The sequence below is a fragment of the Pseudochaenichthys georgianus genome, chromosome 22 (assembly GCF_902827115.2).
Source record: "Pseudochaenichthys georgianus chromosome 22, fPseGeo1.2, whole genome shotgun sequence".
In the NCBI taxonomy this organism is placed as follows: Eukaryota; Metazoa; Chordata; class Actinopteri; order Perciformes; family Channichthyidae; genus Pseudochaenichthys; species Pseudochaenichthys georgianus.
The window spans coordinates 833422-849898 of record NC_047524.1 but is presented as its reverse complement, the minus strand read 5'-3'; the positions used below and the strand labels follow the sequence as shown (position 1 = coordinate 849898).

At 39.2% G+C, this 16477-nt stretch overlaps 1 protein-coding gene across 1 annotated transcript in view; it reads left to right on the top strand.

Moving 5' to 3' along the window:
- Positions 1–1688: 1688 nt before the first annotated feature.
- Positions 1689–16477, top strand: part of zfyve26 (zinc finger, FYVE domain containing 26) — a 47258-nt gene continuing 32469 nt past the window's right edge. Inside the window, exons 1-11 of the mRNA XM_034111908.1 lie at positions 1689–1784; positions 3440–3733; positions 4220–4295; positions 5492–5578; positions 5793–5942; positions 7515–7851; positions 9692–9816; positions 11606–11770; positions 11857–11945; positions 13600–13751; positions 15872–16075. Of these exons, the coding sequence (XP_033967799.1) occupies positions 3543–3733; positions 4220–4295; positions 5492–5578; positions 5793–5942; positions 7515–7851; positions 9692–9816; positions 11606–11770; positions 11857–11945; positions 13600–13751; positions 15872–16075 (1576 nt within the window). The 5' untranslated portion in view covers positions 1689–1784; positions 3440–3542. The remainder of the gene's footprint in view (positions 1785–3439; positions 3734–4219; positions 4296–5491; positions 5579–5792; positions 5943–7514; positions 7852–9691; positions 9817–11605; positions 11771–11856; positions 11946–13599; positions 13752–15871; positions 16076–16477) is intronic.

Sequence of the window (16477 nt, the reverse complement as noted above, 5' to 3'; positions counted from 1 at the left end):
TGTGTTTAGATAAGAATACAACGAAATCTCTCCCTGATGCAAGACTCATCTGACTGCAGGGTGATAGAAGGACAGCCCATCTACTCACCCAGAAAAACTGATAGCTTACACCTGATAGCTTGCATCAGGGAGAGATTTCGTTTTATTCTTATCTAAACACAGGGCTGATAGCTCATATATGGGATTTCAAAGGTCTTTTATTTTGAAACTCCACATCAGAATGTCCTGATTTTTTCTGGGTGAGTATATGGGGTGTCCTTCTATCACTCTGCAGTGAGATGAGTTTTGCATCAGGGAGAGATTTCGTTTTATTCTTATCTAAACACAGGGCTGATAGCTCATATATGGGATTTCAAAGGTATTTTATTTTGAAACTCCACATCAGAATGTCCTGATTTTTTCTGGGTGAGTAGACGGGGTGTCCTTCTATCACCCTGCAGTGAGATGAGTCTTGCATCAGGGAGAGATTTCGTTTTATTCTTATCTAAACACAGGGCTGATAGCTCATATATGGGATTTCAAAGGTATTTTATTTTGAAACTCCACATCAGAATGTCCTGATTTTTTCTGGGTGAGTAGATGGGGTGTCCTTCTATCACCCTGCAGTGAGATGAGTCTTGGATCAGGGAGAGATTTCGTTGTATTCTTATTTAAACACAGGGCTGATAGCTCATATATGGGATTTCAATATGAGATTTCAAAGGACTTTTATTTTGAAACTCCTTACATTTTACATTTACTCGTGGTAGTTATACGTAGTTTGTTTTAAATAATTATTGATCACATTATATAGTACATATTTCTTAATTTAATATGTTTGGTTTGTTTTTATAGGTGCTTTTGTTATTGACCGAGTAAGCGCTGGGATTTTACCGTAATGCTTCTAATATTCGCGCACCCCAATATCACGTGCGGGCTGGCTTGACTGTGTTTTCCCAAGTGGAGGCTGGCTTGACCGCAGTAAAATATAGTTCAAGTAGCGACAGTAACAGTAGTCATTGTGCAGATTGGTCCATTTCAGAATAATATATATGATATGTTTTATATTGATTGATCATGAAAGTGTTCTCAAAGCTGGTGAAGGTGCAGCTAGTCTGAAGTACTTTGTAGACTGCAGGGTAGCTTGTGAATTTACTCCAGGTGGAACTAAAGTCTGATTTAACACTTGGTTATATTTCACATCATTCATCAAAATCTGTGAAGTAACTAAAGTTATTAAATACATGTAGTGGAGTAAAAGTACACCGTTTACCTCTGAACTGTAGTGGAGTAGAAGTACAAAGTAGCATAACATGGAAATACTCAAGTAAAGTACAAGTACATCAGAATGGTACTTAAGTACTGTACTTGAGTAAATGTACTTCCATCTCTGCTTAAGATTTGAATGAAGGAATTTATATTCGTGATTTTGGCATTACAACTTTTTACCTAATTCTATAACATTTAACAAATAAATAAAATGTAAAATATATTCTTCTAAATACAGTGCATTTTTTTATACTCCTACCGACATCTGTTTGTCAAATTAAATAAAACTCAGATGTTATACACCGTTTGTTTTGTGTCCTCCTGTTGGATAGCGGGGTTTCCGACGGTCCCTAAAAGCAGCAGTAGCAGAAGAAAACGCCCACCTCGTACCAACCTTTGACCAATCGGCGTTCGACAATCAGCTGATTTGGTCACATGACCTTCGCTAACATGCAGCTAGCCTCCTAGCACAACAGCAGAGATAGCAGGAGTGTAAATAGTCCTCCGTTTTGGGGCAAAACGACACAAATAAATGAGTAAGTAACTTTATTAAATACTCGCTAACTTGTTCATGATGTGTGTGTGTTTCTAAAGTCTGTTAAGGATGTTAGCTAACTTAATGTTTCGCATTCAGCCAGTCAGCAATAATGTAAGCTAATGCTAATGCTATCCTGTGACATGAGACAGCTGTCAAATCTGAGAAGAAACGATAAATATTGACATTTTAAGTGTATTTCACTAAATAGCGTAGTTAAAGTCACGACAGCAGCTCACTAGACATCTATTATTATTTATTTTGTATCTTGCGTTATTTGTTTGCACAGGCAATTAAAGGTACAGATGAAAAACAATACATAAATTGGGTTCAATCAAAACATTTCTCTATCGATGTGTTTTTTATTGACTTTCAACATCCTCTAGTTCAATAAAATTAGTTTAAAATATTCTATGCATAGGCTTACATTCTGTATTATGTTTGTTTGCCTCTGTAATCATGTATTACATTTACAAAGCAAACCTATATTAGAGATTTTGAAGCTGAAGGTGTCTAAAAATATGTGTGTTTGTCAAACTCTGTATACATAAAGGTGTTGATCAAATATAGTCAAGTATGCTGTAAAACATGTACTGCAGTACTGTAAAATCAAACACTACACACGTTATATTGTTTACTACTGCGAAACAGGACTTATTGTGTGTAGAAGTATAAGGAAATACATTTTAAACTAATCCAACTCCTAAAAGGTATCATACTTAATGAGAGCTTTAGAATCTGGTTATCCAGAAACAACTTCCTGTTTATTATTATATAAAAGTCAAAGATAAGCAGACAACCATCTCAATGTGATTTGAGAGGAGTGTGCATGTTTATGAAACAAAGGTTAACCGTTAGGATAAAGGAATCATTGCATTTCTGTCAAGGGGCGGAAATCATACATTCATACATTTTAACTCCAGCCTAAACATTTTAATGCTCTCACAATATAGCCGCTATGTTGTTTTGTTTTCCACTGTGGTGTTGCGAGTATTTATTTGTAACCCTTGTGAATCAATGATTTAACTGACTTTTAATTGAATATATTTATATCATTATTAGTTGTTCCTGTCCTTTATTTATCTGGTCTTTCCTCCCTAATTCTGTGCATGATTATTTGAGGACAAATAATTAACGATATATATAATTATTGACTTTAAAATCAAATAATCTATGCATTTGTATCCAACCGAAAAACACCAATCAAACACATATTGATTCGCTTTAACGCTGTAAAACAAAACAAGAATAAAATGCATTAAAAGTGGGTTTATTTAAATTCTACATGAATGTTTTTACGTGTAAAGAATAAAAGAGAGAGAAAAGGCCGTTTAGTATTTACAACAGTTTTTAAACGAGACCTTTTGAATTGCAAGTGCTTCAAATGGGGCCGGAGGTACCTTGGATTAAAGATTTTGAAGTGACTGTTATTTTGTATATATTAACCTTTTTATTTAGGTCTTAATGTGTGCATATGTATATAAATGTATGTGTGTATATATAGGATATACATATTTTATATATTTTTGTATTCGGGATTGTGGGAAACGGTATTTCGATCTCTCCGTCTGTTCACACAAACTGAAAGATTGGCAATAAAGTTGACTTTGATATTGTTCTTATTGTCGCAGCACTTTTTACTCGTCTCTTTTCCAGGTGAACAAAGCTCGAGTCTCCCCCTGGGCTTCATGGCAGTGACGGGGCGTGTGCACTTGTGAGGGCTGAGCGGATTGGAGGAGTGGTCTCGGTGACAGCGGTCATGCATCCCTTCGGCTGCGAGGCGGAGACCTCCCTGCAGGAGCTGTTTGAGTATTTTAAGAGATGCCTGCAGCACGGGGAGTGGGAGCTGGCCAACGCCTGCGTGCCTCAGCTGGTCAGCTCCACGGGGGGGCTCTCAGAGAAGCTGCGAGACATAATCAAAGCCATCGTCAGCCACCCGTACAACTTAAAGTGAGTCAGGGTGCTGCGTGTTCACAATCACAAGACATAAGGGTGTTCGTTTTGTGTGCAGTTTTTAAAAATCTAACACGAAGCACTTTTTCCTGGAGCTTTGATCAAATACATTTAACTCGACTCATAAAAAGCACTTTTGAGCACTTTTTCCAGGCTCTTGCAGACATTTAAATGGTATTATAAAAACTATTTATTATTTTTTTTAAAAGACCTCCTGTTGTTTACTATATAAGTGTATATACAGTAATAATTGTACACTAGTGTAAGTGTAAAATGATAACATGATAACATGGTTTTTATTAGTCAGGATTTTCAAAAATAGAAACATACATTTAAAAATTATCTTAAAGCCGATCCGGATTGATTTAATTTTGACACCCCTCGTTATTAGGTCTGCTAAAAACCCTAATATTACAATTGTGTGTATACTTTTTTGTTGCTGTATATTATAAGCAACAAAAATAACGACTGTTTATTTTGCAGATGGGAGTCTGTGGGCAGTCCGCACAAACTGGCTTGGTTTTGGCTTCAGGTGTTGGAGAAATGGACAGACGAGCAGGTAACACTATACAAATATAATATACAAATCAAGCCCTCTCTCTTTTGATTTAGTTGGTCATGTTAAACTAAAACTATATTTCTGGTATTTGAGTTCTCTTATTTGGAAGTAAATCGTTCTTGGAATCAGGAAATCTGTCTTGAAAATGTGCCCTGTGCTTTTTAAAAAGCAGACATGTCGTGCTATGAAACGGTGTGACGTGATGCATCGACTCTTATATATTCACCACTGATGGAGAACAACATATGAGAAGAGAGTAAGAGAGAGCTGCTGCAGTTTCTTTATTGGTTTATCAATTATTGATTCATGCTGTAAATGAGTTGCACTTTTAATATTTAGCTTTTTTATCAAGTGTTTTATTTTGCCTCTTATTTTCCATTAATTATGGCTTTTTTATCCCTTTTGTTTTATGTTCATTGTCCTTCAGTTTGAAGCACTTCGAGCTGCATTTCTTGCATTTAAAGGGGACCTATCATGCAAAATGCACTTTCTGATGTCTTCTCTACATCAACATGTGTCCCCGGTGTGTCGGGGAAGTCACGCAGCGTCAGAAAATAAAACCCTCTCTCTTTTCCTCCGTACCCAAATCTCTAAAAACGGGGAACAACGGAGCTGATCCAGATTTGCGTCCGATATGACGTAACATCTGAAATGTGGACCCACGGGCCAATCAGAAACGTTGCTATCAGAAACAACGCCCGACTGTTTTGGACGTGATATGGTCGGTGTTTACATTAGCATCGCTAACACTCAGAGCTAACCTGTACTGGAGAGCATGTGTGTGAAGAAGCAGGAAGTAGAAAGGAACTCACCTTGTGGTGTAACCGGGAAGAGAGAAAGCCTTTGAGCTCCAGACTGTTTCAGATCCTTGATGATCCATGATATGGAGTTTCATCACGGCAGCATTTAGTTTAGACGGTAGCTGCCGGGTCCCGCATGAGCTCAGACCCTCCTCTTTAAAGCTTTATCCCCAAATCAGCACTTTTGAAACAGGAAGTGAAATAGAGGGATATGAGGCATGGCTAGAATGATCCGTTTGGTATTTTGAGCAAAACACTTCATAGACATGTTTTTTATATATTTGTATATATCTGAGACCTGTGCTATTGCCTAAAAATAGCATGATAGGTGACCTTTAAGATGCTTTACGAATAAAGTTCATATATACAATTGTTGTTGTTTACTGTCCTCTTCAGGTTCCTCCGGACGTCAGGAGAGAGCTGGAGTTCCTGCTGCTCCTGGAGGAACTCGGCTCAGAAAACATACCAGAGACTGTCCTCAAGGTTCTCACCATTTCATAACTTAACAACCGGCGTCGACTGTTGAAAATGAAATAGTAGAAACCAGATAATAAAACGCTTAACCGTTTAATTGACTGAGACACTATTATACTGTGTGTTGGAACCGGCCGAGTGCATGCAGATGATTTCACATGTTGTGTTTTGGGGATTAGCGCGACTGTTGAAATGGTGACTTTAGTCCGACGTCTTTTTGCAGGAGTTGCACCGGGCCTTTCTGAACTCGCAGTCGGAGCAAAAACCTCCGGAGGGTCAAAGGTCAACAGACGCCGCGGTCGAGTCCTGCCTGCAGACGTTACTGGAGAAGAAGAAGCCCAGACTCGCCCAGACCTTAGCACATTTCTTACAGGTAAATATAGACATATTATAACTTTAAAGCAACAACAACTGATTAAAACTTTATAAAGCAATATGCAAAGAGTGGAAATAGAAATGATGTCCCTTTTATAAACGTGTGTGCATATTCATTTATAAAATCCAAAGCTATAAATATCTTAAAAGACAAAAAGTCCATTCATTAAATACCTCACATATAAGCAGATTTTTTTTTCATTTTGTTTATTTATAGAATGTTTATGATCCTTTTTTCTTTTCTACTTTTAGCTATTCATAATTTGTTTTTATTGTTAGCCCTTTTTTGTTGCAATCATGGTACATGAGGAGTCCCCTTCATTTGTGTTTCAGGTTCAATAAACATAACTAATTGTATTTATTAGAAGATAGTGTAAGATATGATTAGGTATATGTTGGTTGCATTTACTACAAGTTGATTATATGGATGTGAAGATTTAAAAATGGGATTATGTTTAGTGGAAAAATACCAATATGTTTTGTCTATTTGTCCGTTTCCCTACATACGATACGATATACTTAAGCAATAGCTCACGACAGGCCGTGGTATATGCTTCGGTCCAAACCACGCCCCTTAACTGACAGGCAGATCAAAAATTGTCCGTTGTTACCGTTTGAACTACGTAGCAACGGCAGGAACTGCTTCGATAATATTTTTGCGGACCTTTTTGATTACAGATTTGAAAACATCGTTGCTTGCTTTAAAAGTAGCACAATTCATTTTGTCAAACCTTGGGAAGTATCTAGATATCCCTGCCCTAATGCCGAAGGAACTGGCAACTGAATATGTGTCGCCTTTTGATGTCTATGTCTGGACCGCTGCGTAAAAAGGAGGGTTTCTGCCCCGTTACTTCGCCGCTGTTTTCTTGTCCCAGTTCGGCCAAACTGTATACAGTTAAATCGACCGGACTTCTTTCTGCAGATGTGAGCGTCCTTAACGGTCAATAAGTCCTTGCTGCACATTATCCCTTGCATGTTTCCATCTTAAGCTTTGTTAGTTAGTTAGTTAGTTAGTTAGTTAGTTAGTTAGTTAGTTAGTTAGTTTCGTAACGGACGTAATGTAACAGTTGTAACGGTTGTAGCTTTTCTCAGACGCGGAGGGATACTGACTTGTTGTGAAAAGTAACTACAATTCTACCCGTGATATACGCTCATTATATCACGGCTAAGAACCAATCAGATTGCTTGATTTGACTTGTCCGTTTTATACGATACGATACACTTTATTGTCCCCGTAAGGACATTTGTTCTGGACTCCGTCCTGCAGTTCCACATACATGTACACATAATAAACAATAAAAATAAATACATTCACATATCATCACTCATACACCTTTGAAGAAACACAATACACAGACGCACATACTGACGGCGACCTGTCGCACACCCCTCATGGCCAACATTTAAAAAGTACATTTCATTACATGTGAATCCTGTTACGGTCCTTTTGTACTATCTTAAACCTATCTACTATCTTGTAAGGTCCTTGGGTCCTTGGGTCCTTTGAAAGCTTCTAAACTGAATGAATTATTATTATTATTATTATTATTATTATTTCCCCCTCTCCCAGTGTTCCTCAGAGGAGCGTCCGCCGCAGCTCACCTTCATCCAACACCTGCTGCAGCAGCTGAGGAAACCGGAGTCTCGGCCTGAGAAGGTGGAGCAGTTTGTGGAGGAAATGTACTCCGTGTTGTCCGTGATGCCGTGGAGCTCCAGGAGGGCGGGCGGGGGTCAGCTGGAGGCCCTGTGCGAGGCCCTGTGGGGGGCCAGAGACGGGCCCCTGAAGGAGGAGAGGGTCCTGGGCTCGCTGCTCCGCCCTCAGGGGGACGACCTCGTCTCCGTGTACTGCTCCGTCGCCCTGAGGCTCCAGAGGGACCACCTGCTGAGGAGCGGCCCTCTAACTCAAGGTAGAGTGGAAGACATTTTGATAAACACACATATGTGGATTTTGGAGTTGATTCATCTTTAAAAAATATTTATATAAATTAATAATAAATGAACAATAAATAAATGATATCTAAATGAATTGATTAAATGTAAAATTATATAAACAGAGAAGTTAAAGTTGAACGACAATATTATAAAAACTAATAAATCAAGAAAGAATATAAGGAAATTAAAAATAAATAATAATTTAAACATAGGGAAGTTATTGCTCAGATGATTGGTCGTGCTTTTTACAGCGCCACGGCTTCCACAGATGAAATATTGTTATGTATTTATTGTCAAAGCACTTAATGTATTCATTGCTATCGGGATGTTAAGAGCATTCCATGGAATATAACAACACGTGTTTCTGAAGTGAGTTACCGACCCCACCTTTAAGCAGACTGCCCAAAAGATCTGCATGTTCCTATAAATCACTTCCTCCTCTCAACTTGTTTTTGTTTCACCGATATATAATATTTATAGCCTGAGGTTTTGACTTCTTCAATTGTTGAGATAATCTCTTTTCCCCTTGTATTCACACTTCTCCTTCTGCGGCTTCAAACGCTCAGCAGCTTTGACTTGGTGTCACCGAAGCGTGACATCTTCTCTTGCTCTTCTGCAGTTTAGTTTGCGTCAGCATAGATTTCATATTTCTAAAGATCTGTGGGCGACATTTAGATTTCAAGGTTGATAATTAATGTGGCATTTTACACAGTGGTGATTAACTAGTGATTTAGAGCTTGCCTGAATGAATGTATTATCTATTGTATCTTTTAGTACACAGACCTGGTAATTAAAAAACATGTTTTCTTAGTTTTTATTTCACTTTTAGCGACTTAAACCTTCACCCTTAAACTTCACCCTTTTGGGTACTGTTTTTCCCAATTGTCTTTCAGTTGAATCCGCATACTTTGTACATAGGAAGAAAATATGAAAGAAGACCACAATGAGTGAACACAACATTCATTCAAAATACAAATAAAAAGGGCAAATTGTGTGCTTGAAAATGCATATTTATATTTTTTAAATCCCTCCAGCAAATACATGCCCTAAAGTCCTAGGCAAAACTCTCTTATGCATTCTGTGAGGAAAAATCCCACTGGTCCCCGGCTTGAGCTTCAATCTCAGGATCCATGTATTTCTGACCCTCTCAGGAATGTAAGTAGTCATCACATACAGAGCATCAACTAGTTACTCAGTCACAAGATGGAGGAATACCAGTTATTCTTGGTAATCATACATCCTGTCTCGAACTAAATCCTGACTTTTTCTCAAAATCCTGACTTTTTCTCAAAATCCTGACTTTTTCTAAAAATTCGGACTTTTTCTCAAAATCCTTACTTTTTCTGAATAGTTAAAATTGTTAATAATCCCTCGTCCCCGGCTTGAGCTTCAGCCTCAGGATCCATGTGTCTGGGATCCTCTCCAGAATGGAAGCAGTCATCACATACAGAGCATCAGCTAGTTCCTGAGCAGTGTCCTTCACATGCTGATATCAAGAGAGGGAGTTACACAGTCACAAGATGGAGGAACAGAAAGCAGTCTTCAATGTTTACTTCAGATTAGCTCCACGTCAGAAATGAGCATGCTTGATATCTCTCTCCATAGAGGCTGAATCATCATGTTCATCACATAGCTATCATCTGCCTCAAACAGTCCTGATGCTCTTCCAGGTCATCTCACATCCTGTCATGTTCACAGCTACAGTTGGGATACCTTTGTTATCATGCTACTCTCATGCTGGAAGAGGACATTCCCAACACTTTCCCTTTTCATCAATGTTATGGATCCTCACACTTATTTCCATCCCTCTCTCAGTGGAGCTTCCTGAAGCGGAGAAGCTGGCCCTCAGTTTGTGTTGCCACAAGGATCGCCCGGCCATCTGGAAGACCATTTACTTCGAGTGCCTGAGCAGTGGGAAGCACTTCCTGGAGCAGGTCTTGGTGAGGAAAACTCTAACTAGCGATACTATTTACGTTTACAAATACCTACAGTGTGCAGAGTCGTCTTCCAGAACGATCATGACTCCCTAATGAGTCCTGACCGTGACGTTAATCATCATGTTGGCTAATAGTTCCCATTACATTACATTACATGTCATTTGTTAGACGCTTTTATCCAAAGCGACTGTGCTGTGCTGTACTGTGGACAATCCCCACAGGAGCAATTTGGGGTGAAGCGTCTCAGGGACACAACGACATGCTGACTGCAGGGGGACTCGAACTTGCAATGTTTGCATAATGTTTAGTCAGCCAAGGTTACAGCTTTGATTTGAATTGTTATTTGATTAGATTTATTTCGAATGTGTAAAACAATAATACAAAAACTTAACGGTGGGGGAGGTAAGAATGGAGAAACCAGCTCGAGTGCGCTAGAATTTGAAAATACTCCTCCAACACACACGAACACGCACATGACCAATGAGGGCACGAGATAAGTTTGTGCCCCGATGGAAGGCTGACAGGCAGGTAGGCCATCCAGTTACTTTAGCCGGCTCAGATGATTGGTCGAGCTTTTTACAGCGCCACGGCTTCCAGAGATGACATTTGTATATATTTAGTGTCAAAGCATTTAATGTATTCATTGCTATCGGGATGTTAAGAGTAGGGATGCCAGCGATTATTCGATTATTCGAATATTCGTTACAGTCTCCATAATCGAATATTATTTTTAAAAATCGATTTTATTTATATATATTTTTTTTATTATTTAAATTTTTTTTATTATTATTTATGTTTTTTTTTTTTTTTCTGGCTTAGTTTCAACCAAAATATATATATAAATATATATATATGCTAATAATAGTAATAGTATTAATAATTGTAAATGGCCATTGGTCACACCACCAGTTTGTTTTACTGTAAACTTGGAGGAAGCCTGCGTGCAGAGCAGACTGCTGCTGCAGCAGCTACACACCGACCCCGCCCCCACCCCCCCTCTCCCTCTCTCGTGCGACTAAAGATGAACAAAGCGGCAGGTAAAAAGAGTTCCTCCTCGTGGAACTACTTCGAACTTACAAGTCCAAAGGAAGTTAAATGCAAGCTCTGCGAAAAGACGTTGGTCTATCACAGCTCAACCTCAACAATGCGTTCGCATTTGAGTGCGAAGCACGCCAACGAGGTTACAGAGAAAGACGCAGCACAGCTGGCCATTACCAACTTCACTTCAAGGCCACGTCGTTGTGATGACATGCTTGTTTGTTGTTTGTGCTGTTAAACATGTTCCAGTAAAGACAACAACGGAATTCCTTTTGTCTGATTTTTCTTTTTTCGTCCTTTTTTTTTTTTCTCCTGCGGGGGGGGGGGGGTCGAATAATCGATTATTATTCGCCAGGGCTGCCGAATAATCGATTTTGATCATGATCAGTTTCTGGCAACCCTAGTTAAGAGCATTCCATGGAGTATAACGAGTGTTTCTGAAGTGAATTACCGACCCCACCTTTAACGTGAGAATTATTATACAATACAACATCAAGCAGTGTCAAATTGATATACAAAAATATGACTGATTCTAAGTTATGTATAAAGAATACTTTGCTTTAATACTACATGTTGTTAAATTCTCTATATATATAATATTTATTTGTCGATATAAGAGAAGAGAAAAGATGCCAAGTCAGAGGATAATTTGTTCGATGTGTTTGTCACGACCAGCTTCACCTTTTCACATTGAAATTCATCATGTGCCATGTGAGGAAATTGAAGAATGTAATCATTGGGTTCCTTCCTGCAGATCACGGCTCTGGACCTGATCAAACACGAGGAGTTTTCCGCGCTGAGAGATTTACTTCAGCTGGAGTTTCAGCCTCTCTCCCGCCTGCTGTTGCTCCTGGGATGGACGCAGTGTCGCAGCCTGAGCGCCGCCCAAACGCTGCTCAGCGTGCTGCACCGAGAGCAGGTCAGACGTCTGATAAAACCTCCACAAACACAGATCATTCACAGCTTAATGATGTGATTAACTTCTCCTCAAACCCTCTGTCTCAGGCTGCAGCCAATGACTCCGTTCTGCAGGACTTTTCCAACATGCTGTCCTCTCAGCTTGGAGTCCTTGAATGGTGTAAAAACAACCATCCGTAAGCATTTGTGTTTTTATTTTTTAAGCTTGACTGCATCCATCTTACTTTGTATTTACTTGTAAACCCTTGTGCATCCCTTTTTTAAAATGTCCTCAGAGGAAAATATGTCTGTGGAAAAGGTCTGCCACATTTCAATAGTACCGTACTTCTCGGACTATAAAGCGCACCTGCATATGAGCCGCAGCAGCTAAATTGTCCGTCTGTCTTGCTCTCGTTCTGTCTCTCGGTTCCACTTTTGCTTTGGCGCGCTACCTGTCTCACTCTTTTCCGGCCTCCAGCTTTTCCTGCTGGAGCCCGCCGCTTAAAGGTGGCGGGCGCGGACCGGTCATAGAGCCCATAGCGTTAAAGGTGGTTAATGTTACCTGTAAAATCCATAGATTTAGGAGGTTCCCTAGTGGCCGTTAGCTGCACAACAAAAAATGGGCAAAAAAGTCGCGGCTTATTGTCCGAAAAGTACGGTACTCTTATTTATTTTCCAATTTTAGTCCTGATTATAGAAACTAATAATAATATATATAATTTTTATAGCGCCTTTCAAGAGACCCAAGGATGCTTTATAATGGGAAACAAAACAACAAAATAATAATAGTCACACAGATACACAGGTTAAACATAGCAGGTTGCTGGGTACTGCATTTTAGCATTTTTTTTAAAAAAAGGGGAAAAACTCCCAAAATGACAGCTATATATATTTAGTTTGACCTTAACTGCTCTGCTGTTTGTTTATAAAGTGCCGTTATTGATTTTCATAAAATAAATAAGAATAAGACGTTTTTAAAAAGTATTTTATAAAATAATATCTTTTTTTTTCTTCCCTAAATTCCGGTTTATGTCACTGATAATAAACTGAATATGCAATGTTTCGTTTTTTCTGCTGCTGAAACACAAACCTTTCCGAATTGGGATCAATAAAGTACCTCTTATCTTATAAAGTTTGATTTGGATGCATTGCATACAGCAGATACACAGTGGGCCAAAATAAAAAATGGGTACTAGTGGAGGGCCGGACTGGTTCAATGTTTATTGCAGAACTTATTGAAATGAACTTATTGCACATATTAAACCTGGAACTAACAAAGCTTAAATTATTCCCTCTAAAAACAACATTAAATAATCAGTTGCATTCATTTCTTATGGCTCTATCTGCAGCTTCTCCAGAGTCATTTCTTATGAGTACATTTTCCCACAGGCCAACAACAGCTTCAACAAAACTATTCCCCTCAAAGAGAAACCAAACATGCCCTGTTGTCGAGAGAGAGAAAGTGCAGAAGGAAGCATCCATTGAACTCAGTGTGCTGCTCTGAGATGCTAGCTCAGACACTTGGCATCTCATCTTGGGTGCAAGGTCATCAATGTTTGGGCTCAGGCTCTGAGCGGAGGAGACCCTCAGGATGGAGGGAAGGTGTGCGTGCAATATACCGGCGGGCCAGATCTAATAGTAGTTAGAAATTATCCTGCGGGCCGAAATTAAATCCACCACGGCCTGATTTGGCCCCCAAGCCTTGAGTTTGACTCATGTGTGGCATAATACAGCTGCAATAAACACCTTTCTTAAATATGTTCTAATAGTTCTTCGTGTTACTGTTTAAAAAAAAGCCAGAATTTGATGCATAATGATTAATATTGAATCGTTCCTTCTGTTTGTGCACAGAGGGATTTCCATGGAGTCGTTGCTGGCTCAGCTTCACACTCTGGACCATCACTCCGCTCTCTACATCCTGCACTCTCTCACTCCTCTTCCTCAGTTTGAGGAGCGCAGGATTCTGGATCTGCTGCAGCAGCAGCCACACTCACCTGCACCAGGTCAGCATCTCCATCCTCTTTTCATCTATTAGACAGGGTTCTTCTTACGGTCATTAACAACCTGGAAAAGTCGCGGAAATTCAAAATGCTAATTCCAGGCCGTGGAAAAGTTACGGAAAACAATATTTGTCCCAAAGTTTTGGAAAAGTCATGGAAATGTAACTAAAGTTGAATCAAATATAATTTATATTTTATGTAATCGCGAAATAGTAATACTATAACGATAATAAATAATGTATCGTATAGTAATGAAACGTAAAATGGTATTTAACTAACGAGGTGTTTTGCTGGTGAGAGATTTTAGTTGCTTCAGCGTGTAGAAGCTAGTAAGCTGTTTGATTTGTTTCAGAGAGGCACAACATGTTTCAGATGCAGACCTTATTTTCCTGTTCCATGTTAAAATAAACCATTTCCAGTGGTCAAGGTCATGGAGAAGTCATTGGTGAAAAAGTGTATGAACCCTGATTAGAGCAGGGGGGTCCAAACCTTTTTCACTCGGGGCCAGATACAGAAAAATATACGAAAGGCTGGGCCACTCACTTGAGGTGATGTATATCGCCTCATACGTTACAGCAAAATCAATCAAACGTAGGTCAATGATGCTCCAAACCTGAGTCAGAACGGGTTTATTAGGTTTACACGTACGAGGAATTTGACTTGGTGTCGTGGTGCATAACAACAAGAGTTAAAAACACAGGTAGAAAAATATATATATATATTGTTGTGCATTGGGGCGACTGGGTGCGGTCGTCTTTCAACCAGAAGGTTGTGGGTTCGATCCCAGCCCATGCAGTCAACATGTCGATGTATCCTTGGGCGAGATACTTAACCGTGAGTTGCTCCCGATGGCCAACGGTGTGTGAATGTTAGGTCCTAGAGAGTAAGGTACACTGCTCTGTATGAATGGGTGAACGACATGTAGTATGTAAAGCGCTTTGAGGGGTCTTAAAGACTGGATAAAGCGCTATATAAGTACAGTCCATTTACCATTAATGTAATGCATAGACATTTTAAGAAAAAAAACAGCCTACACCCCAGCTCTCCATAGGGTTTCATTTTGTTTCTTACAAAAGTGTTCGCAGCTCGTTCCTTAAAACAGAAGCCTCACATTAATTATAATAAGAAAACTTAGACCTAAACTGGGATTTTTTTTCGTTTAAAGAAATGTTTCCCGTCTGAAGCCAGGAAGAGAATTGTGCAGAGTTCCTTTCTGTCTGTATTAGACTATGGCGATGTGATCTATATGCATGCTTCTTCCTCCCTGCTTAAAAAGCTGGACTCTGCGTACCATACTGCTATACGTTTTGTAACGGGTGCAGGCTCTCGCACCCACCACTGCACTTTGCATCAGTCCTTAGGACGGTCCTCTGTGTACCAAAGAAGACAATCACACATGTTGATTTTTATCCTTAAGTCATTGCTAGGTAAGCTGCCCTTATATATCTCCAGACTTCTGTCCTTTTATACTTGCTTTTTTAATACCAGACGAGCAGCAAATGGGATGCTTTTAAATGTTCCTTTGATGCAGTCAGAGCTGGGTAAAGCTGCATTCTCCCACTATGCTCCCTTTTTATGGAATACGCTGCAAGTAAAACTTTGTCTAGAGGCACTTCCTGCTGTAAATACTTTTAAAGGTATGCTACGATTAGCCCTTCATGAAACATGTAACTGTTTGACCTGATGCTATTGCTGATGTGATTATGCTTCTTGCCACTGCACAAATGGCCTTCTGTATTTATATTTGAATTGTATGTTTTTTTTGTTTAATGCCCTTGTTTTATGTTGAAACTTGTTGTGTGCCGTGTTGGTCAGGACTCCCTGGAAGAAGAGATCTTGTATCTCAATGGGACATTCCTGGATAAATAAAGAAATAAAATAAGGGACAATTATTTTTAAAAGCTTGTTTTTTTATCAACTAAGGTTTGTTAGAAGAAGTTTTCAACTTTAATTTACTGAATTTCTACATATATATATTTAGGACGTACAATACAAGTTTCAGGTGTGGGCCATATTCCACTCCGATTATACTGTGAATTTGGCTATAATTCCCTGCATTACAGTCTGAATGATTCTCTTTGGAGTTAATTGCTGACAGAACAATGTGTTTTCCCCCTCTGCAGAAGACGCTGCGGCCGTCAGTAATCTGAGTTCTGGTGTGCAGAGGAACATCGTTTTGTTCCGGGGGTTTTGTGCCATGAAGTATGCCGTCTACGCCCTGTGTGTGAACGCTCATAAACACGCTCACTGTGCCGAGTGTGAGTCCGTGCAGCAGCAGACGTCTGACACAGAGACAGAAGACAAGCAAACCCCTGCTTCCTCAGACGGTACCATCTGTCTTCATTTCCTGTGGGGAGGTTTCGGTTTCCTGTCTGCACGTTTAGCTGATCAAAATCTTGCTTGCACAAAAAATCAGACACTTATCTTTTTTTAAATGAACACTATTTGTAGTAGTGTTGAATCATTATAAGACCTTAAAAACACTTATAGTAGAACAACAAATGTGTATCTTTTATTAAAAAGTAATCTCATCAATGCAGTCAAAAGACACACTAATGTTTTTATTTTTACATATTTTTAAATATTATTTGGATTATTATTATTATTGTGAAAAAAATACATTAAAGGGGAGCTATCATGCAAAATGCACTTTGTGATGTCTTCTCTACATCAACATGTGTCCCCGGTGTGTCGGGGAACTCACGCAGCGTCAGAAAATAAACCCCTCT